The sequence below is a fragment of the Bidens hawaiensis genome, unplaced genomic scaffold (genome assembly GCF_021521415.1).
Source record: "Bidens hawaiensis isolate Kalapana, Puna unplaced genomic scaffold, B.hawaiensis_p1.1 tig00007885_1, whole genome shotgun sequence".
In the NCBI taxonomy this organism is placed as follows: Eukaryota; Viridiplantae; Streptophyta; class Magnoliopsida; order Asterales; family Asteraceae; genus Bidens; species Bidens hawaiensis.
In genome coordinates this window covers 598,961-622,871 of record NW_027491548.1, presented here as the reverse complement: position 1 = coordinate 622,871, position 23,911 = coordinate 598,961, and the positions used below count along the sequence as shown (strand labels likewise).

Here is a 23,911-nt window from a genome sequence, read left to right as displayed (position 1 = left end):
ACAGAAGCGCATCCGTGATGCAAAAGCACTGCCCATTCTGGATAAAACGTGTGATCACTTCCACTTTCCCACTAAAGTGCGCGCCGAGCCAGTGATTTCTTAGGCGATCTTTCAACTAGGTGTGTATCCCTTGAACCATCGACCATTTAATGTTTGTAATTATGTCCTTAAGCGAGGAATCATCACCCCGCGAAGAATATTATTCTGATGATACGCCTGAAACCTCGGTTGTTCTACATTCTCCGGCAGATCTAGAAAGAAAGAGGAAGCACCGGGTTTCCAAGGCAAGTGACGCGGAGAAGAGCCACGCGGATGCTGAGGAAGAGCCCATGAAGAAGAAGAGGGCGTCTGGCTGAAGACGCAAAAGGTCCGCCTTGCGGATCGTGTGAAGGAATTGATGCAGGATTCTGCTTGTAAGTTGTTGCAACTATATAATGACTGTCTTCTTTACTTTGTGTTTTAGCTACCATATCGCTCGTCACTTATAGGAGTTGCTAACGCATTTGATAAAGGTGTATCAACACAGAAGCCACCATCTCCTCCGCCAACAATCACCATACCCAAGGATGTGTCTGGTTCTAAAGGAAAGGAAACAGTGAAAGACACTGAGGGTCCGAAATCACATGGATCCCCACACCGCCTACCATCTCCTTCTCCGTACTCTCCTCCCCATTTTTCATTTTCTTCGCCTCTACGTCAAGCGGGTGGTGGGGAAGCTACCCACTCCCAACACTCCAGTGTTGATTATTATGGAGTGGCGAATCCTAGGGAGGATGACTATTTATACATCCCGCACTAGACTTTAATGTAGGGATCCCGGTTCACAGATCAAGATGCCTGTGTTGAATATCTGAGCCAAGGAATCCCTATTGTTGAGCATGCCTTCCAACGCGGCCATTCCCACCATAATCTCGCCCGCAACTTTAACCTTGTTTTGGCTAATACAGTAGCCAATGGGCAAGAAATTATGCGATAGTGGCTCTCCATGGGGGAGAAATGGGGAGAGATGTCCTGGGTAACTGAGGAGGACATGAAGACTACTGAGGAGCAACGTCTTAAAGCTAACACAGCTTAGTGGAAGCTAAAAGATGCAGAATTTGCCTTCTAGGCAGAGAAAGATTGCTAGGTTGTCGCTGCTCGTTCATGGGAAGAGGCTTGCAAAAAACATAATGTTCTCCTTTCCGCAGCCCGTAATGTAACGAAGTGCAAAGAGGCAGACCTTGCCAAAGCCATCGACGCCAACGCTGCATTGGAAACTCAAGTTTTCAAACAAGGTAACTTGATTCAGGCTTATGAGGAAGAGGCTAGGTTGCGGATTGAGCAAGCGTAGGAAATGGATAAGAGGTTGGAGGATCTCAAGGCTGCCCATGCTGCTCTCTTGGAAGCCCATGAAGAGCTGGAGCAACGCGCGACCAAGCTAAATGAAGATAATCTGCAGCTGGCCGATGGGTATAGGGATTTAGAGAAACGGGCCAAGAAAACCGAGGAGGAGAGGCAATGGTTGATGAACGAGGGTCTTGCACTGGTATATCATTTTGTTGAAAATAGTATAGAATTGTTCGACAGGTTATTAATCATATCAAGAACGGGCCTGAGCTGGTAGACAACCTTGCTATGTTGCTCAATACTTTGTCTCAAGTCGGCCACAAGGGTTGCTTTGAGGAAGGTTTGGAGTATCTGAAGGCACAACATTTTGTTGAGGAGCATCCGCTGCATGTTCTGAATATTAGAAGAGAGTACAACAAACGCATGAAAGAATACGATGATCTGTCGTTTCCTTTTCAAGCTATGCTTCCCGAATTTGCTTCGGCAGAGGATGGCTTCCATCGCCTAAAAGAATATTTGCATGAGTCATCAGAAGATACGCCTTCCACTCCTCCAACCCCTCCCAAGCCGGATACTCCTTCCCAAATCCAAGGCCCAGAAGACGCAACCGCCTAGAACCCATAGAATAATTATGACTATGCTTTGTGATCCTTCTCTTATTGTAATCCTTTTTAACTTAATACAAGAAGTTTTTTTCATCCTTTATACTTTGTCTTATGAATAATATAAGTGTTGGGATTAGGATCTTTTTGTATGTCAATAAAGGATTCTTCAAATTTATTGACTTGCGGGTCACTTCTGACACACAGACAATGAATTTTTCTGACACGCGGGTCACTTTTGTCACGCAGGCCATGAATTATTTGACTCGCGTGTCACTTATGGCATGCATGCCATGAATTATTTGACATGCGGGTCACTTCTGGCACTCACGCCATGAATTATTTGACACGCGGGTCACTTCTGGCACGCAGACCAGGAATTATTTAACACGCTGGCCACTTCTGGCACGCAGGCCAAGAATTATTAGGCTCGCGGGTCACTTCTGGCACGCATTCCAGGAATTTAGGTTTAATTTGTAAACAAGACATGACTTGGGACTAAATGATTATTTGAATAAGATATGGCTCGTAGACCTATTACATGATAATCTTTGCTCACATATGCTAGCTACTAGCGGCACGCAGGATAGAAAGAAAGATAAAATGATACTTTCACATGTAACATCTTTTGAGTTGAGTAATATTCCAAGTCCTTGGGATTTCGGTTCCATCTAGTTTCTCTAACTTGTAGGCACCTTTTAACAATACTTCTTTCACTCGGTAAGGCCCATCCTAAGTTGGAGCTAACTTGCCTAAGGGTTCTTGACTCGATGCCTCGTTATTGTGGAAGACAAAATCTCCCGCATAAAAATTGCATTTCTGAACCCTTGAGTCGTTATATTTCTGCAATTGACGTTTGTAATTGTGTTCACGGATAAGTGTCATTCTCGCCATTCTTCAAAAAGATCGAGGTTCAACCGTAGTTCTTCCTCGTTATTATTGGTGGATAAAATTCTTGCTGATGGCATGCCAATTTCGGCTAGAATCATGGCTTCTGTTCCGTAAGTTAAGCTGAACGGTGTTTCTGAATTGCTTGACTTTTTCTGAGTCCGAAAATCCCAAAGTACGTGAGGTAATTCGTCTACCCATCTCGTTCGTCTAGAACCCAGCCTCAACTTGATTCCGTCTTTAATGGTTCTATTAGCTCTTTCACTTGGCCATTGGCATGTGGGTGTGCAACCGATGTAAACACTTGATTGATCTAAAGTTATTTCAACCATGCCTGCAACCCGCTATCCCCAAATTGCATTCCATTATCACTAACCGACGTTTGTGGGAGGCCACACCGACAGATTATGAATTCCCACAAAATCTTTTTCACACTTGCGCCCGTGATGGATGCAATTGGCTTGGCCTCAACCCACTTATTAAAATAATCATTTGCTACGATCAAAAACTTAACGTGTCCCGGGGCTTCTGGAAATGGTCCCATAATGTCAATAGCCCAGTTCTGGAACGACCATGCGGATGTTACCGGCACTAGTTCATTTTTTGGCCTTAAAGTTAGGAGCATGATGCTGGCCTGAGTCACATTTTCTGATCTCTTTCACTGTTTCACTGTGTCCATATGCATTCCTGGCCAGTAATAACCCGCATTCATGAGCTTGGTCACTACCATCCTTGGACCCCGCATGAAGACCACAAATGCCTTAATGAATTTCTCTTATCAAATAGTTTGCATCCTCAGCTGGCCTGAGTCACATTTTCTGATCTCTTTCACTGCGTCCAAATGCATTCCTGGCTAGTAATAACCCGCATTCATGGGCTTGGCCACTACCATCCTTGGATCCCGCATGAAGACCACAAATGCATTCATGAATTTCTCTTATCAAATAGTTTTCATCCTCAGCGTCTACTCATCTGAGAAGCGGACCCAAGAACGAACAAAGATATAATACCCCATATTGTAGTTGGTAATTTAAAGCCTTATATCTTACTTTCTAAGCCACTGCTTTTTCTTCTGGAAGTATTCCAGATGTCAAGTAAGCAAGAATTGGTGTCATCCAAGACTCAACTCCTGTTTGAATGACCATTATTTGTTGTTGCGGAACAGAAGGTTGATCTAGGACTTCGACGTGGATGTCTTTTGCAAAATGTTCAAAATTCATTGAAGCCAATTTACTCAGAGCGTCTGTGGACTTGTTCTCACTTCTTTTAATGTGAGTGACTTTACAGGATGAGAATTGGAGAATAAGATCTTTTACGTGCGAAAGATACGTAGCCATAACATCATTCTTTGCCTCATATGTACCATTGATCTATCCTGCTATCAACATCAAGTCTACTTGTGCTTCTAAATGCTTTACACCGAGGTTTTTTTTTGCTATCCGCAAGCCTGCTAAGAACGCTTCATATTCTGTCTCATTATTGGTACTTTTAAAGTCCAATTTGATGGCATAAGTAAACTCGTGCCCCTCAGGATTAACCAATCTAAGACCTGCGCCTCATCCTTCACCACTTGAAGATCCATCCATAAACAATGAACAGACCTGGTCTCGTTCAGGAGGTATTGGAGTCTGCTGTACAATCAGGCATTTTTGTTCTTGCTCTGTGGAACTTCTATGACAAAGTCTGCCAGTACCTGACCTTTGATTGTCGGTCGAGGTCTGTACTCAATCGAATGTCCCCCTAGCTCGATAGCCCATTTTGCTAATCGCCCGAACAATTCTGGCTTGATCAATACGCTTTTTAATTTGTATTCAGTCAGTACGTTGATTGGAAGCCCTTGGAAGTACCTGCGAAGGCGTTTGGCCGCATAAACCAATGCTAACACTAATTTTTAAGTATTGCATATCTGGTTTCCACGTCCGTCAATGTTCTGCTTACATAATAGATCGGTGTTTGGAGATTCTTTCTGTCTGTCAACAGTACAGCCTCAATGGCGATGTCGGAAGCTCAAAGATACAAAGTCAGTGGTTCCCCCGCCTGCGGCGCAATCAAAGTAGGCAAATCCATCAAGAACTTCTTATCTTTCGAAAATGCTTGTTCCACTACCGCGGTCCATTTAAAATGTGCTTTCTTTAAATAGTTTCTCAATGTTGACACAAAAGGGAAAGATTTAGCTGAATGATTTGCTAGAAATCTATATAAGGCCACCAATCTACCATTCAGTGTTTGCATCTCTTTGAGGGAAGAAGGTGAAGGCATGCGGGCAACTGCTTGGACCTTATTTGGGTTAGCCTTGAAACCCGCACCCGTGACGATCACACCCAAAAAGTTTCCTTCTTCCATTCTGAAAGAACACTTGCTGGGACTAAGTTTCATGTTAATCTTTCTCGGGTTACTGAATGTTTATTCTATATCTCACAACATCTGATCTTCCTAATTACATTCTATTACCAAATCGTCCATGTATACCTCTAGGTTGTGCGCGATTTGTTCTTTAAATTCTTCATCCATCAACCGCTGATAAGTAGCCCCCACATTTTTAAACTAAAGGCATCATGTTATAGCAAAACGTGCCTTGATAAGTGCGGAATGCAGTTTTATCCTCATCACCCGCTGCCATGCGGATCTGGTGGTAACCTTTGTAAGCATCAAGGAAACATTTGAATTTGAAAGGTGGCACTGCATCAACTTTCAAATCTATTTCTGGTAACGGGTAACAGTCTTTAGGGCATGCTTTGTTTAGGTCCTTAAAATCGATGCACATCCGCCATGTTCCATTGCTCTTGGAAACAATGACTGGATTTGCAACCTACGTTTGATATTGAATTTCTCGAATGATCCCAGCGTTCAGTATATCTTGAACCTGCTCATTCACAGCCTTTGTTTGCTCAAGGCCCATCTTACGTTTTTTCTTGACAAATGGTGTGTATGCCGGATTTACCCGCAGCTTGTCTTCCGCAAACTTTCTTGGAACACCTGTCATGTCCGCAGGTTGCCAAGCAAAGATGTCCATGTTTCTTGTTAAAAACTGTTTACAAAACGTCCTCACTATCTCAGAAATAGTAGGTCTAATCGTGATTGTTTGATCTGAAAATTTCTTATTCAACACCCACTTTTATGGTTCAGTTCTTTCCGCTTGCTTTTTGTTTCCACTGACTCGTCCTCCCTGAATCATATGAACTTTCAAATCCATGACCTGCTTTTAAGGCGGGCCAAGATTGACTTGTGCGGAAGGTTTGCTAGTCCCTTGCCTCAAATTTTTAACTAAATGTTCCAACTTTCTAGATTTAACCACAGCCTCAATCTCATTTTTCAAAGTAACACAATCGTCTGTATAGTGACCGATATCGTCATGAAACACACAATGCCTTTTGGGATTGAGATGTGCTATCTTCATGAGCGGTTCAGGTTTTATGAAATTCACGTTTTCTGTGGTTAAGATTTTCGAGTGAGTCTTTATCAGTGGAGTCCAACTGTTAGTATTCTACGTGAGAGTACTTGCTTTATTTTTGTTGCCGATTAGTGTTCTTGCGTCTGGTTGTTTCGAAGCTTCCGCGGGAGGTTGAAGTTTTGACCATATTGATCCTTTAACTGACGTGTTCGCCCGCGAACTTTGAAATTCCACTTTCAGTGCTTGTTTGGGGCTTTCAGATCCCAAAGTTTTTTATGTCCTTGCAAACAATTTTTCGGCAGACATTATCTCATCCCATGCTTTGGGCATTACATCTTTGCCCATTAAACAACTGATCAAGGCATTACTCCGCACGTTCTTGCGGAAGGCTCCTCTCAGCATGTCCTCGCTGATTCCTCCAATGTTTAAGCTTTCGTCGTTAAACCAAGAAATGAAGTCTTTGATAGACTCATTGTCCCGCCTAACGACGCCCATAATTTCGGATGGGTCTCGTGTGTGTTTCTTCTGTTGACTGAAATGTTGAGAGAACTTAGCTACCATATCGTCCCAACTTTTAATCAGTCCATCAGGTAGTTTTTCGAACCATTCCCGAGCTGCCCCAGTCAAAGTCAATGCAAACATATGGACGGTCCACCCACTGACTCCTCCTACCGCCACAAAGTTAAGTAGGTGATCTCTTGGGTCGGACATTCCGTTATACTTCCCTAAGGTAGTAGGAACTTTCACGTTAACTAGGAACGGAGCCGTGGCAATGCGCGGGATAAACTTTGACTTCTCAGCAAATGCTGTGGGCCACTATGATTTTGTGAAGTCTTCTTCCGCATAGCTACAATATTCCGTATCGAAAACTATCACGCGTGGGCGACTAGTTCCCTCTCTTCCATGGACCTGACTATCACCGTTGAAGTAACTAACCTCGTCACGGCGGTACGTCGGATCTCTCTGACTTCTGGAATCATGACTCTGGTCGTATTCAATTATGTGGGAAGACTCCCGCACGACTGGGCGATCTCTATCATGACCTCTCCTTCTGATTTCTTCCTCAGAGATCTTTTAGTCCGGAGACTCTCACGCATCTGGCTCCTCGGTATTGATGGAGGAGGAGACGGAGATCTCAATGGAATCTCGTAATAAACTAAAGTTCGAGCGCGAATTCGTTCTTCATGAATCATGCGCTCATATTCTTCTATAGTGTTCTCTTGCTGCTGGCATAACCATTAATCAGGAGATTGAACTCCTTCAGATATGAGATTACGAATATGAGATCTCGTAAGTGTAGAATTACCAGATCCGTCTTCCAGTTCTGAATCTGTGCGGACCTTGTGAGTTTCTATCGTCACATATCTCAAATCACCTGGAGTTGGACCCTCAGGTGCAACAACACCAGCAGAACGTCTAACTACTGCCGGAGTTTTCGTCGGCCCTTGGAGAGATTGACTTATATCGTTCGGAACAACAAAAACTTTCACAATTCTATCACAAGCATGGATGACGCCAATGAAGAAACACAGATCTAATCCCTATGGAGTTAGATTAATGAGTCCACAGGATTCGGGTTGAACAATTACCAAACTAACGATACAAGCCTAATCTCTCAAGTCCAATGACGTAAAACCTGCAAAACAACCACCGTGAGCTCGTTACGGGAAGGACAATAGGGGGGTCTTCCCTTAACCACCCTCCAACATGAAAATAAATAGCGTTCTAAAGAAGAGAAAAGTACTTAGAATATTTAGAGTAAATCGTGGGGAGTGAATGGATACCTTGTGAAGATGATGAAAGTATTTATAGCCGAAGGGTTTGGGGAATATTATTGGTCCAGCTGTCTTTTTCCAGAATATGCTCGTGTAACAACTTGGACATGTTCAGCATATGATAGGACGAGCTAAATGGCCATGTGCAAGGTTATAACAAATTCTCCAATTGTCCTTTTATAATTGGTTGTTACATCACGTGCTTCCCAAGGAAAAAACCTTGTAAATCTTCTAGAAGGAATTTAGTTAATTACAGTTGTCCCTCTAATCACCTTTGCGGGTGGGAGTTATAACCTGCGGATGACTTCTGAGGACGCCCGTACTATTCCGCAAATAGTCTCTGGATTTTGTTAATATTCTTCCTCTGACTTAAGTTATGCGGGTGGCTAATATGTTCTGCGGGTGACGTTTGAGGGAGTCCTCTTCCACCCGTGAATATTCCTTATGTGTATTTGGGTCTTTTTGCTACCCTACCACTATAACGTTATAAAACCATAATCATTACAATCATGAGTGTAAGGTGTGTGGATTTCCATTTTTTTTATTATAAGTCAAAAAAATTTCAAAGAACGATTTAAGGTATAATCTATGTTGGCAGGGCAAAGGCAGATGAAGTGGTAAAACTTATGAATTCAACCTTACCCCAATCCTTTAAAATCAGGGTCATTGCGGACATGGTAATTCACTTTCACTTTAGAAACATATTTTTCATCTATTTTTTATTTGTAAAAGGTTGGTTTTAGCATTTTGAAACTTGATTTTAACCTGTTTAAACTGGTTTCAAGGTAGTAGGTTACAAACCACTTTCAATTTTATGGCAAGAATGTATCGAAGCTTGAATTTTGGTAATGTAAGCAATAATCATATATTTCGGTGTTTATATTTTTTAAACTTACTTTTAATAACATGTGATGAATCTTGTGCAGTGGGGTTATCACGGGATAAGTGGAAGCATGAGGCGAATGAGAGGATTGGGACGGATGGGTGGTGGTTTGAGAGGCTTAGGTGGTATCTTACTATCTATGACAATATATTTTTTCTTATATTAGGTAGCACTATGGCAATATAGAATTGGGATGAATGAGTGGTGGTATGAGCGGCGTGGCTTGGTTTGGTGAGTATTTTACTATCTATGACATTATAGGTTTTCTTATCGAGCTGGATCCTAGATCTAAATGTTGCTTTATCAGGTTTGTAGTAACTATTACTGGTCCTAAAATCGCTTAATAGGATCAACGGTGTGAAGTTACATCTAACATTAAAAGTTGAGTTTGTCTTGTCTTATGAATCTTTATAGAAAGAAATGGGTGCAATTAAACTTTCGAGCAGCCTAATACTAGCTACATAATCACTTTTTGATATATCATTTTAAATGTTTAAAATTCTACATACTAGTAGCATAAGCGAGCCGATCAGAGTTAAAGCTTGTCTGTGCTCGAGCTTGAGCTTGGCTCGCCAGTTTTTTCAAACTCGGGCTCAACACAATTGTATTTATTAATTAATAATTGTTTTATATACATTTTTAATTACTTATATAAATTTTGAGAAAAACTTTAAATAAGCCTAAGCTCGTCTTGAGCTCATGTACTACCCTTAAACAAGCGAAAGCTTGGCTTGAGCTCGACTTGGTAATGTAAAATTGTAGCATATAAGTCTAAAAGAGGTAAAACTAAACACACAAGGCTCGAGCTTGGGCCCGGGCCGAGCTCGATAGCTTTAGTGAGGTTAAAACGCAGTTCATAAACTTAATACAATAATAATTTCATTTTATGTTGTATGTGAGGTATAAAACGCACTTCATATATTTAATACAATAATACTTTTTTTTAAAATTGATTTAAAGTATGTGGTTGAAAAATTTATTTTAGGAACTCAATTTTGGTTTTATTTGTTGTTTTTTTAAATGTGTTTTAAGTTCCATGGTCCACGGATTTGTTTTAGTTTTCACTTACTATATTTTCCTACAACAACGTTAACATGTTACTATTAAACCTGATTTTTTTTCATTTTGTACATAATTCGATTGTCGTTTCGCAAGCAATATTCGAATCCCGCCGCATCGCGCGGGTTACGTACTAGTCTATATATATGTATATATTCACTCGCTCACATATAGTGGTGTACAGAATCAAAAGAAATAATAAGCTCTAAAACACATATTTTTGTAATTTTATTATGCTTTTGGATTTTTACAATTTTTATAATTTTTATTTAGAATACTCTTAAAATCGGCAGACTCGAATGGAGATTAAGAATTAGCTGTCGTTAGTAGAGTGGTATCCTTTACAGAAATTAATCAAGTCAAATAATCTACAACTCAGGCTACCTCCCGAGAGTCCTTAGTGTAGCGGGTCCTCAGCCTCACCCCTTCATCACCATCACTTGTCGAGTGGCTTGGCCTTGTAATTCCAATCAGCTCTCCACCTGATTCTCGTCGATGTGACCGTGCTCATTAGTCCTTTTATGACGTGCCCCCAGCTCATCCACACATCATAGATATTCTCCTTTTGTAGTTTACAAACATCCAACACCTCATTGATTTTCATCTGGCCTAGCTCAGAATCCCGATGCATGCTTGTTGACTTCACAACTTCCATCGAAGTTTCATTATTTTTCTTTAAATGACTTTTCACTTTGAAGCACACCTCCACATCTTCTATCCATGAGCTGATCGATCCCTCATCGATATCTATATTTTCTTTTGAGGTGGCTAGGAAAGGGCGACCAACAATAATTGGGACTTGATCGTCCTCTAGAATGTATAAGATGACAAAGTCAATAGGAAAAACCGAACATCTCACCTTCATCAAAAGATTCTGAACAATACCATTAGTGAGCTTGATTGACCCATAAGCTGTTTGTATGATCATCTTCGTGGGTTGAAGTTCCCTCGAACCTAAGAACTTTGGTACTTCATGCGTGCTTTTGTATTTCAGGTCATTGATCATGCTAAATTGGAGACTTATACGAACATGTAAAAGATACACTGGGAAGACCGGACCATGATTTGGAGTCTTGGGAAGTATTAGAAGGATTCGGGAATAGTTTGGATGAGAAACCATATGCTGATGCTAAAAATATACAAGGTAGGTGGACAACAAAACGCCAAGAAGTAAAACGAGCATTTCCTGGGCTAGAAAATGAGTTATGGGACTCATAATATATGAATTTCGAATTTCTAGATGATAGGAGTATGAAAATGAGTCTTTGGTCGCGTATTGCGACACAATGGGTGCATGTCCATCGCGATACGCGATGGTCATAAAAACGTAAAAAAATGGGTTTTGACCTATATGTTCTATTTTGTGAACCCTAATCAGATATCTTCACTTTCAACCATCTATGGGAAAAAAAGGGAGATTCCAGGAGCCACATATCACCTCCAATCATCTCGGGGTTCTTAGTTCATTATCCTGAATCGATTGCCGAAAACTTATCAAAGATCATGAGTTGCTGATTTGTCTCGAGTAATACTCGGGGTGTGGAGGATTGTATCTCTATATTTTTTCTCATGTTTTTAGAACGAACTAGTCGTAATTGTTAACTATCAATCTATGAACTTTGATGTTTGGTATTATTGTGCATTAGGTCGTTTTGGTTTATTTCAATCAAGACGATTAGTTTGTCCATTGCTTTGATATGTGTTTCATAGGGTTGTATTGATTAGTTTGAATATGATGAAGCATACAATTGCCTTTAGTTGAGCCATGCTGGAAAATAACCTTTGATAACAAGTGTCGCGTATTAGAAATTATTGATGCATAAGGGTTGACTACTTGGTTAACCATATTCGGTTATTAATAATTAGTATGGTAAATGACATGAGATTGTTGATTGTTACATGATTGAACCCTTGGTGTGGTTATGTTCTCGTTAATTGTTAAATTCGTTTAACTGTTTGTTGCTTCCAAATAAAATATGCTAGTATGATTAACACTCGACAAAACTTCATAACTGTTTCTTTATAATTTTTTTGTAAATTTACTTAAATAAACGAACAAACGTATGACATTGACCACATCCTCCTCTGGATTCAATACCTGACTTACACTGTCTATATGTAAAGTTAGGCTTTTGCGTGATCGGTATAACATTGCCATCAATCTCAAATAAAGGTAAGTTGAGATGAAACTTATTAATCAACTCAACGACCTTATGATGCTATTTTTGGAGTATTCTCCTAGGGAAAGGGAGTGGTGGTTTGTAAACCCTTAATGGTTCTTTCGGCTTCTCCTCCTCTTTTCCCTTTTTAGACTTACTCGAAGATTCGGGAATTTTTGGGTTTATCCTACTTGGTCCTTGTTGGTGTAACATTCGGTTTTTCCGTATTTATACTTGTATTGTATACCCGACCCGGGTTTGTTATTCGGGTCGTTCTGGTTAATGAAAACGAGCATTTATTGAGTATATGCTTTTGTTTCATTAGTTTATGTTTATGTATTATGGTTGATCGATTAAGGAACCTCAAATCCTCTTATTTTGAAGTGATGTTCCGTTGAACTAAAAGTCCAAGGGCCAAATTGAATTAAAACAAAAAAATGCTTTTCCACGCTCGTCACGTTATGCAACACGTGGATACTTTCTCCGTCATGTAGCGCGGTGGAGTAATGACAGATTCACCAACAGGGTCTGTCATGCTACGCGACGGACGTATGTTGGGCTGTCGCGCAGCGCGACGAAGCTCATTGTCGGCAGGAATGTTGTGGAACATTCGATTTATGCCATTTTGATTCCATTTCCGCCATTATACATTCCTAATCTTGTAATTCATGAACCTAGACGGCTATTACATGTCATAATATTAATGTGATACTTGAAATTATGGATACCGGGTATATAAAAGGGTGGTATTGATTGCTATTTTTTGGGTGCATTAATATGTTGATGACTAGTCGGATTCAAAGTTAAAGAAATTTCATTATTTTATCATTACACTGATGAACGTGATTTTTTTGAATTAAATGAATAATGTTGAACTTAAAATATTAAACCTTTTTGTTTATTGATATATTTTTATTATGAACCCGAATTTTCATAGTTTTATACCAACATGTGGCCTTAATGTGGCATGTTTACCGAGACAATTAGTTTAGTTTTATTTTAGTGTGTGTTGTCAGTTTGTCGAGTCATTTGTTTGTTTCGCTTGTTTATTTGTTTAATCGAGTCTTTGGGGATAATTTTATTAGTTTGAGCAACGAGTATAGATCGACCCGCCCGTACTCAATCTCTATTCGGGTAGGACGATCTGGATATATAGAATTACGCAAAGGGTATACCCAAAATTTTCATCTTTGGTTATTTTTTATTTTTAGTTTATTTTTGTTTTAGTTTATTATTTTATTATTATTTTAATATTGTGTAACGACCACGACCGAAATGCTATACGGTCGTCGTCACTGTTTATTGTCGACATATTTAATTTAATGTTTTATTTTGAAGATTATGTCAGACCCATCGGGATCGTCACACGCCGTCGGGTGCAAGAGGCCGAGATAGAGGCTCGCGGGTGCGGGTCGTTGTAGCCCATTGCAGCTGCTCGTGGTGCACCAGAGCACCCATGTTACATTGAGCAGAATCCATGGTTTTGGAGATCTGGTATGATGGGGTGGAGATCCAACCGATCCCCGTTATTGATATACCCTCCATTGTTGGAGATTCGGTATGACGAGGATGAGGGTCAACCGATCCACGATATCAATAGACCTACCATGGTTGGAGATGGTTAGCAGATACCTCACATGGTTCTTCGTTTCAAGCATGGATCAGAGGAGAATAATATTTACCAATGGTTTCGTTCCATGCAGTTACTCAGACACATTTTCTTTTCCTTGGCGTTTGATTGATCAGTTGGTATAAGGTGACAAGATTAAAGACTATTTGATATAGCGATGGAGGTCCATGTTTGCGTGTGAATCAGCTCAGTAGGTTGAGCTCAAACGTGAGTTCTATTCCACATTAGACACGACGCCACTTATTTTGCATAGCGATATGCCATATCATTTTCACTTGGCCGACAGACTTACGAGATGTCTATGCCGGATTTTGCTGTAGCCACCGGGTTATACACACATGCAGAGGTACATACTCTAGCCTTTATTCAGAGTATCCATGTCACACCCCGACCAAAGGTTGCGGAACATGTAGGGGTGCAACGGATTGCCCAAGAACACAAGATACTATTAAAGTGACAATATTTTAATAACTCATTAATTTCATTCAATCACCAAAAGTAACACATCTTGTTCATACAAATAACATCAAATATAAGAATTTAATTGTTCATTCTTATAATAACCTAAAAAGTCTCAAATAAGATAGCATCTTCAAACTCCAATCAACAAATAATCAAACCTGTAACAATGCATAATATAATATTTGTCAACACGTACGTTGGTGAGCAATTTCATAGTTTTGCTTATATATAATATGAGGCAAAATCCAGAAACGTATATGATACTAATAATAAAAGCATCAATTGCGGTATATAAATCATAAGTAAATGCGGATCCTTTCTATTCGGTAACAACCGACATACTCGGATAATGAGGCCTATTCTACTAGCACAAGGCTAAAGTAGTTAGCGGTGCGTATGATCATACTTATTGAGGCTCAACAACAACATAAAATAAACACTCGTGCACGTAAAGCATATGAAACATATAACACACAGTAGAGCGAGTATTCTAAGTATCATACACCCTAGAGTTTGTGGTTTGAGGATCGAGTAATATAAATCATTCTTGTTTTGAATAAGTATGTAAGTTACCCCAAAAGTATAAAAATGAAAACGAGTGATGAAATGTACTCATGTGAAAAAAGTAACTTGAAGGATAGTTTGCGATAAAGAGGGGAAGGTTAAGTTCAACAGGCAAGACATAGATTAAAAAGGGTCTTGAGTTAGTAGATGGTTTTAAAAGCTTTAAAGTAAAATAACTTGACAAGTAAAATAAAATAATTAATGCTTGAGAGTTAAAGTGTAAATACATAAGAATTAAAGTAATGGTTTTAAAAAAGTAATTTTACTCGAAATCGGGTCTCGGTATTCTATTCATTAATTTTACTTAACATTTTTTAAGTAAATATTTAGGTAAGGTTGCAATACTGCAAGATTCTTTGTTAGATAGATAACAAAACGAGATTTTACGAGTGTTTGGATTTGTCGGTTCGAGTTTTTATAATTGGTCAAGCTCAAAGCCAAGATTTCAAAGTAATAAATGTTATGAGATAATGAAATAAAAAAAAACTTAACCAAGTGTGTAATTCTATTAAGGAGAATCTCGACGTCCGTTAAGCAAGTGTTTGGTTTTTTCGGTCCAAACATGTTATGAGATCCAGATGAATCCGACATGCCAAGTATTTTGAGAAAATGATTAAAATTAGTTTATAATATAGTTTAGAGAAAAAATAAGAGATTCGATGGCCCAAAACACAACTAGTGTATCTTAAGCGAGTGAACTCGGTTTAGTTCAGTCTTGGTTCGGTCCTTGACTCGGAATAAGACCGAGGATGGTTAACACATACCCAATACCATAGAACTTGTGAAAATGAATTTAGAATTTATAATATAAAAATTTTGAATGTAACATATTATTAAATCATTTTAAATGTAAAGCATCTAAACGAGAGTTCGGTCTTGATTCGGTCCTTGACTCGGAATAAGACCGAGGATGGTTACCACATACCCAATACCATAGAACTCATTAGAACAAACTTAGAAATGATAATACTCAAGTCTTACATAATATTTTAACAATAAAGTATTTAAACAAAAGTTCGGTTTTGGTTCGGCTCTTGACTCGGGATGAAACCGAGAATGGTGGCCACATACCCAATACCATAGAACTCATTAAAATGATTTGGAAACTAAAGTAATTAGAAACTAAACAACATTAGTAAGCTTTCATAAATTAAAGCATAAATTAAAGTGTTTAACAAGGACTATCATAGTCCTCCATGAAGCCTTGCCTAGCAATACACCTAAACCGACATGACCGGAGAAGGGAAGCCAAGGAAACAAGGGGAGTATGTTTTAGACAAATTATAATAAAAGGATTTAATTAACAAGAATTAGTTAGAAACAAAGATTAGTATTATTTTTACCTTGAAGAGTCAAACTATTAAGAACTTGAAGAATGGAATACTTGGATCTTAGATTGAGAGAGTTTGGAGAAGAAATAGCAAACCAAAATGGATGCATGGGACTTGTTTTTATAGTGGAAAAAGTATAGTTTAATCATAAGGGGTATACTTGCATTTCATTGGTTAAAATTGGTCAAACAATGCACAAAACAACAAGAGGTGGTTGACACAATTAGTCCTTTAAGTTTGTTTTAAGTTGTTTTTTGCCATATAGAGGTGTTATAACGTACCGAAAAGGATGTTTTTTTCCGACATTTGTGTAACATAAACGAGCATAAAACCCAACATTTTATTAATAACGAAGGATCGGAAAGACCAAAACGGGTTGGGTTTCCAATACAAAAACAAATACAAGTTAAACAAAAAATGACGAATGTCACAATCCAAGGTTATGATCAACAGGGTGATCGGGTGTTTTGGATTCTTGAAGGACATCCGATTGAGTTTTGGGAGCAGATAGGAGATAGGGACCACCCTAGTTAAGTTATAGAGTCACTTATCCGGGACCCCATTTAAAGGTACCTCCACAGGGTTGTTGCTTAAACTCTTGTCGGTCAACATTCTAGCCACGACATGTGCAACAACCTTGATTTACAATGCTTGTTGTCGATCGTTTGCCATTGGGAGGCCAACATTGCCATGCTTTTACTCACTTGATTTGCACATTACTACTCCGTGACACACTTAGAGACCCTGACGAGCAGGAACGTGTTCAGACTGGAGGTACTGGTGGTGATGCGGGACCTAGTGGAGTAGCCAGTGATGATGTTTTGGAGGAGTAGTTGGTGATACAACAGACGACCGGTTACATTTCGGTTATCATTAAACAAAACCGTAAACACTATTACAAAGCATAAACCATAAAATCTAGCCCAACACATGAGTTCTATAATTGTTCAAGAGTTGTGTGAGTTGATTACTTGATAACTCAAGATTAATCCTTTACAACTTAACTAATCTTAATTGGTATTTTAAGTATAATACAAAGGTTATTTTTACTAAAATATCAAGGACAATTCACTTAATAATTTAAAAAATTGTCTCATATTTAAACTAAGTTATCGTATAAATACTTTTTATAAATCATTTGCTTACATAAAATGATGTTTTAGTGGAGGTCATGAAGTTAGCATATCTCTTTTCTTTATATCATGAAATAACATGACTTAGGAATAAGGTGTTATCCCCACATTTAATCACCATAGCAAGCTCATATCACATGGTTACTAACTAATTGTTAAACCAAGTTAAGAGAATTTCTAACCAAGATGATACACTTTTATCCTTGATGATCTCTTTAAAAATATAAAACCCCAAAAATATTGTCTTTAATTTATATCTTTAAATTTCATTTAAAACTAACTTGTCAAACCAAATCACAATGATGTTTACTTTCGGTTAAAATAAATAAAACTATTTACAAGTAAAAATCAAACAAGTGTGTATGTGGATTGATACTTGGTTCTTTCCTATACTTTAATATATATATACGATATGTAAACTTGCCTATTTGTGTGTGGTTTAGTTAAGATTCATTTTTTATAAAATTTAAAACTAGACGTTGTGTGAACAACCTTTTAAAAAACTTAACAACTTATTCTATACTATCCACACACATCAAGTTTTTGGCGTCGTTGCTAGGGACTGTTGGTACATGTGTGTCAGTAGTTCATAGTCTAGCATTTGTAATCGAGTCTGTAATGTAATTATGTTTTTGATTATGTTTATGTTTTTGTAACAAGCGAAGTTGTCAACAAGTTCGCTCAGGCGAACTTGTTGAACAAGCGAAGTTAATGACAACTTCGCCTGAGGCGAAGTTGTCGTGTTTATATACTGTTCGCTGTAACAGTTTAGTCGTTGGTTTTTAGGGTTTCGTTTCAGCCGTTCAGTTCGAGAGTTACGTGTTTGCTAGTGTCTGTAATAGTGACCTGGAGTCACGTGTTCGGTTATTAATATAACGTGTTCGTTCATTTTGATTTACATATTCTGCACTCGTATCTAACTACGCAGGGATTCCGCACCTGCGCAGATAGCGACATCCCGTGTACGATCCGTCCAGGAACCTACAATTGGTATCAGAGCAATCGGCTCGATTGTGAGGTTCGGGATTTCACGCGGGTGTAGAAAACGTCTCGTTTGACCTATTCGCGGGACGTGTTTTTACTGGGATTGTGTTATACTCGTGTTTGACAGTCATTTTCAAGCCATTACATCGATCAGAAACTGCTAGATTGACGAAATCAGATCTGAACAGTTTCCTTGTTCATCGGGCGAAGTTACCGTTCTTCAGGCGAAGTTGCCGTCACCGGAAGTAGGGTTTCGGCGAAGATATAAGGATTAAGCGAAGTTAACCACAACTTCGCCTACCTCATAAGTTCGCCTCAGCGAAGTTATTCTCAACTTCGCTTACCTCCCAAGTTCGCTTACCTCCTAAGTTCGCTCATTCTAAGCGAAGTTATTTTTAACTTCGCCCAGTCAAGCGAATTTAAGACCCAGCGAAGTTACACTCTCCAGCGAAGTTAACTTTCAGCGAAGTTATTCTTAACTTCGCCTACTGTGCAGTTTGGAAGATTTTTTTTAATTTTCGGGTTTTCGTGTTTTCGCAAAGATGTCGTCAATTAACATCTCCGATTTGGTCAAGATGGAAGTAGAAGCGGGGTCAGCCACTAAGGCCCCGAGGTTGATGAAAGGAACTGACTTCGTGGCATGGAAGGACAGATTCATCCAATACATTAAATATCAGGATGCAAAAATGTGGGTGTGCATCCAGGATGGATATATCCCTCCAACTATGCAATACGAAGGTCGTGATGTGGTTAAGAAGTATAGCAAAATGGAGGACGAAGAAAAGAAAATGTATGAGGCCGAGAGCAAGGCCCATGCTGCTATAACAATGGCACTTCCTCAAGAGGTTCTCCATACGTTCCGAAAGTACACTTCTGCGAGAGAGCTTTGGGATGCTCTTGAAAATAGATTCGAGGGGAACGTGTGTATCCGTGCATCAAAGATTAAACTTTTGAAGACTCAGTTCTCCGTCTTCAAATTCTTGAAGAACGAATCACTGGATGATATTATCACCAGATACTATCATCTAATGACAGAGCTTAGCAATTATTCGATTACTTATCGAGAAGAAGAGATCGTTGAAAAACTTCTCGATGCTCTCCCACCGAAGTGGGAAATGTACACCGTTCTTATGAGGGAAGATAGAGACTTTCCTAATTATGATCTGGAAACGGCAGTAAACAAGCTCAGAACTTATGAGCCTAATATGGTTCGAAAAGAAACACCAACAGATCAGATACAAGACCCTGGTATGTATGGTGCAAAGGTTAACTCAGGCTCAAGTTCGAGGCCTGAAACAGCTGCTTATTACTCAAAAGGGGAGTCAGGTTCTGACTCTTCTCATGAAGGAAACGTTTCTGTAAACTCGAATGGTGATGTCTGTTTCGTTGCTGGAGGATCAAGTACTTCAAAGCCTCAAGCATCCACAAGTGGTTTCTCTGCAAATGCCTCAAGCAATAATTATTCCAAGATGCCTATGAGTGTAAAATCTGCTGAAGAGCAGTTTGCAGTCTATGCATCATTTATTGCTTCCTATGAAAACTACATCCAGGGGAAGATTGTGGACCCTGCTGTTCTGGATGAGGATTACGACCAGATCGATGCTGATGATATGGAGGAGATGGATTTGCAATGGCAAATGGCAATGATTGTGAGGCGAGTAAAACGGTTTATGAAGAAAACTGGGAGAAAGTTTGTTGGTGGTAGGCCTGGATTCGACAAATCTAAGGTAAGGTGCTATAATTGTCAGCAATACGGGCACTTTGCCAAAGAATGCAGAAATGAAAGAGTTGAACGTGGACAAGGTCGGCCTACACAACACTCTGGATTTAACAGAGAGATTAATGCCATGTTGACCAGAGAAGCAGGTGAGTACAACTGGAACCTGCATTCAAATGAATCTGGTGAGCAAGCGAACATGGCTGAGGCTGAAGTTGAAGAATGTGAGAAGGTTGATGGAAATGAGAAAGCTACTGAAGAAGAAACAGCTTTCATGGCAGATGACAAGGACAATCGCTCCGAGGTAAGTAATAAGAATATTTGTACTAATTGTGAGAATTTGTCTGAGCAACTAACAACAATAACTGATCAATACGTCCGTTTAGATGCTGATTTTAAAACTATTAAAGAAGATCACCATTTTACAAAAGCAAGAGAAACAAGTTATAAAATTAAAATAAAAGCATGTGAAAAAGACATTCAAAGCTTAAAAACTAAACTCGCTGAGAAAATTGAAATAATTGATCTTAGTTATGAAGTTTTAGAAGAAAAAACTAAATTGATTGCTGATCGGGATAAACAGATTGCTGACCACCAGGTGAAGGTGGTGGAACTGAACCACAAACTTGAGCAGTTCAGGAATTCCTCGACCATCCTTGATCACCTTGTGAGTGATCAAGGTACCTCTGCAAAGAGGGGAGGAATCGGTTATCACGAGGTTCCACCACCCTTTAACCACAACTATACTTATAATCCGAGTGTTCAGAAATCTGTTGATTTCGAAGTTCCTCAGACAACTCCAATCAAGATTACAAGTGTAGAACCAAGTGTTAGCTGTGGCGAAACGAGTTCGCCTGTTTCTAGTGTGAATATTTTTGTCTCGAGTCCAGTCTCATCGGAATCAGATAAGTTGTCTGAATCTGGTCAGACAAAAGAGAAGGTAGGGTTACCCACCGGTGGAGATAAAAATAAAATTTCTAAAAAGAGTACTCCACTCAATCCGTACGTCCCACCTTATGTGAGACAAACGGCTGGTAACACTGCCTCTACATCCAAACCAACATTTGACAAGAAAAAGGAGAGTCGGTGTTGCTTTAGATGTAACAAATTAGGACATCTAGTTGCAGATTGCCTTCTGAAGCCGAGATTCAGAGGTGTGAGGCCAAATAAAACTGAGGATAAGCGTCATTTTGTTACTGCTAAAAATGAAAACTTTTCAAAGTGCCAAAATGTAACTAATTCAAGTTTTTATAAAAACAAACCTCAGTATTTCAACCAAACCACAAGATATAACACTTTCAATTCACATAGGTTTGGGAGGCATTACACTCAATCTGCAAGGAGATTTCCTAACAGGACTTACAGAAATTATCCTGATGCTAACTTGAGAAAGCCAGGGTACGGGACGTATCGATCCAAGACCAATTGGTCTTGGGTCCCAAGATTCTAACTCTTTGTTTTATTGTGCAGGAACAGTTGAACAGGGCTGCCAACAGTCTTTAGATTGTAGATAGCGGCTGTTCCCGGCACATGACGGGCAACAAACACTTGTTGCAAGATTTAAAACCTGTTCAGGGAGCAAGAGTTAGTTTTGCTGGTGAGAGCGGAGGAAGGATTACTGGTAGAGGAACAGTGTCAAATGGGAGAATGACACTTGAGAATGTAAATTTTGTGGAGGAGTTAAAGCATAATCTGCTGAGTGTGTCGCAGATTTGTGATAAAGATTACACTGTCCATTTCACGAAGAATGAAGCGATCGTATTGAAGCCTGGTTTTCAGATACCAGACGAATGGATAGTAATGAAAGCTCCACGTGAAACGAATACATATGTGATGGACATGAGGTCTACTGAAATGGCCACCGGAGAATCTTGTTTAATGACAAAAGCAAGCGAATCAGAATCAGAATTGTGGCACAGGAGAATGGGACATATTCATCTTCGAAAGATGAACTTCAATGTCAAGAATGGGCTTGTGATGGGCGTTCCCTTAAAAAGTTTTAACTTTGAAGACAAATGTATAGCATGCAAGAAGGGAAAGCAACACAAGAAAACCCATCTCACCAAGAAGGTCAATTCTATTGCCGGTACTCTAGAACTACTTCATATGGATCTCTTCGGTCCAGTGAATGTAAAAAGTATAGGTGGTACTTCTTACTGCTTGGTGATAACTGATGACTACTCGCGATACTCGTGGGTATATTTTCTGAAAACAAAATATGAGACGGCTCAGATGGTGAAGAATCTAATTACAAAAGTTGAGAACGTCATGAGTAAATCAGTTAAATACATCAGAAGTGACAATGGGACAGAGTTCAAGAACTTTGAAATGGAAATCTTCTGTCTTCAGAAAGGAATTGAACATCAATACAGCGCTCCGTATACTCCGCAACAGAATGGAGTGGCTGAAAGGAAGAACCGAACGTTAATTGAAGGAGCCAGAACTATGCTGGCAGATTCGAAGCTTCCTGTGATGTTCTGGGCTGAAGCAGTTGCTACAGCCTGCTATGTTCTGAATAGGGTGTTAACCGTTAAGAGACTTGGAAAAACTTGTTACGAGCTTATGCATGGAAGGAAGCCCAACTTGTGCGGTCTTGAACCGTTTGGGTCTCCTTGTTCGATTTTGAAGACTAATTCGAAATTTGGTGAAGTAGCCGATGAAGGAATCTTAGTCGGTCATGTAGTTGGGACTCCCAACAGACGGGTCTTCAATACTTCGACTTGCAAGGTGGAGGTGGTTTGTTACACCGACATTACTAGTTACCAATCGCCAAAACCAAGCAATGGACCTGCTGAGCTTTTCGACTATGTTAAGCTTTTTAAGTCGTTTAACGTACCTGATTTGGAAATTTCTGAAGAAGACGAAAGAGCTGTGACGAAGATGATACTTGAGGAGGAAAAGAATCTATTACAACGACAGCTGATTGAGAAATCTCAACCTTCCACATCAAACACTATCGGTACCCCTGCGGCCTCAACTGAAGATGAGTTTATCAATCCATTTCACTCTCAGCCAGAAACAACCATTGATGAGATCTCTTCAAATTTGGAAGATAATTTGCATGTCGGTGATGTTCCGACCACGAGAATTCACAAAGATCACCCATTGGAGAATATTATAGGTGATGTGTCCTCCAGTGTACAAACCAGAAGTAGCTTGAATGAGCACACCTGTGTTTATACAAGCATTAAAGAAACGGGTATAATGAACGAATGTTTGTACTCCAGCTTTATTAGCCAGATTGAACCGAAAAATTACCAAATGGCTCTTAAGGACAGCTCGTGGGTCGAGGCCATGCAAGAAGAGTTGGCTCAATTCGAGAAGATGGAAGTCTGGACTTTGGTTGAAAAACCAAGGAATGTGCATGCTATAGGCACAAAATGGGTGTTCAAGTGCAAGAGAGATGATAAGGGGATTATCATAAGAAATACGGCGAGGCTGGTTGTTAAAAGTTTTAATCAGCAAGAGGGTATTGATTACAATGAGGTGTTCGCTCCTGTCGCCCGGTTGGAGGCGATTCGATTGTTTTTGGCGTTTGCTGCATTTAAAAAGATGAAGGTATTTCAGTTGGACGTGAAGAGCGCGTTCCTATACGGGAAAGTTGATGAGGTTGTGTATGTTGAGCAACCTCCGGGTTTTCCTGACCCAGACTTTCCTGATCACGTATACAGGTTGAGCAAGGCGTTGTATGGGTTACATCAGGCACCTCGTGCCTGGTATTCAACGTTATCAGACTACTTGCTGGAAAATGGTTTTGAAAGGGGATTGATCGACAGTACTTTGTTTGTGAAGAGAGAAGGATGTGACTTCCTGCTGGTTCAAGTCTACGTGGATGATATCATTTTTGCTGCATCAAGAGTATCCATGTGTCAGGATTTTGAGGCTGTCATGAAGAAACGATTCGAGATGAGTGCTATGGGTGAACTAACTTTCTTTCTAGGATTGCAGGTTGATCAGAAGAAGGACGGGATGTTCATTCATCAGACGAAGTACGTTCATGATGTGCT

At 39.6% G+C, this 23,911-nt stretch overlaps 1 protein-coding gene across 1 annotated transcript; it reads right to left on the bottom strand.

Annotated features, from left to right (window-relative positions):
* Positions 1–2,809: 2,809 nt before the first annotated feature.
* LOC143636337 (uncharacterized) lies at positions 2,810–3,148 on the bottom strand. The gene has a single exon (XM_077103960.1). The coding sequence runs from the start codon at positions 3,146–3,148 to the stop codon at positions 2,810–2,812; it is 339 nt and encodes a 112-aa protein (XP_076960075.1).
* Positions 3,149–23,911: the final 20,763 nt, after the last annotated feature.

What these genes read in the sequence shown, in the direction of transcription:
- LOC143636337 (XM_077103960.1), bottom strand. Translation starts at nt 3,148, where the DNA reads ATGGTTGAAATAACTTTAGATCAATCAAGTGTTTACATCGGTTGCACA.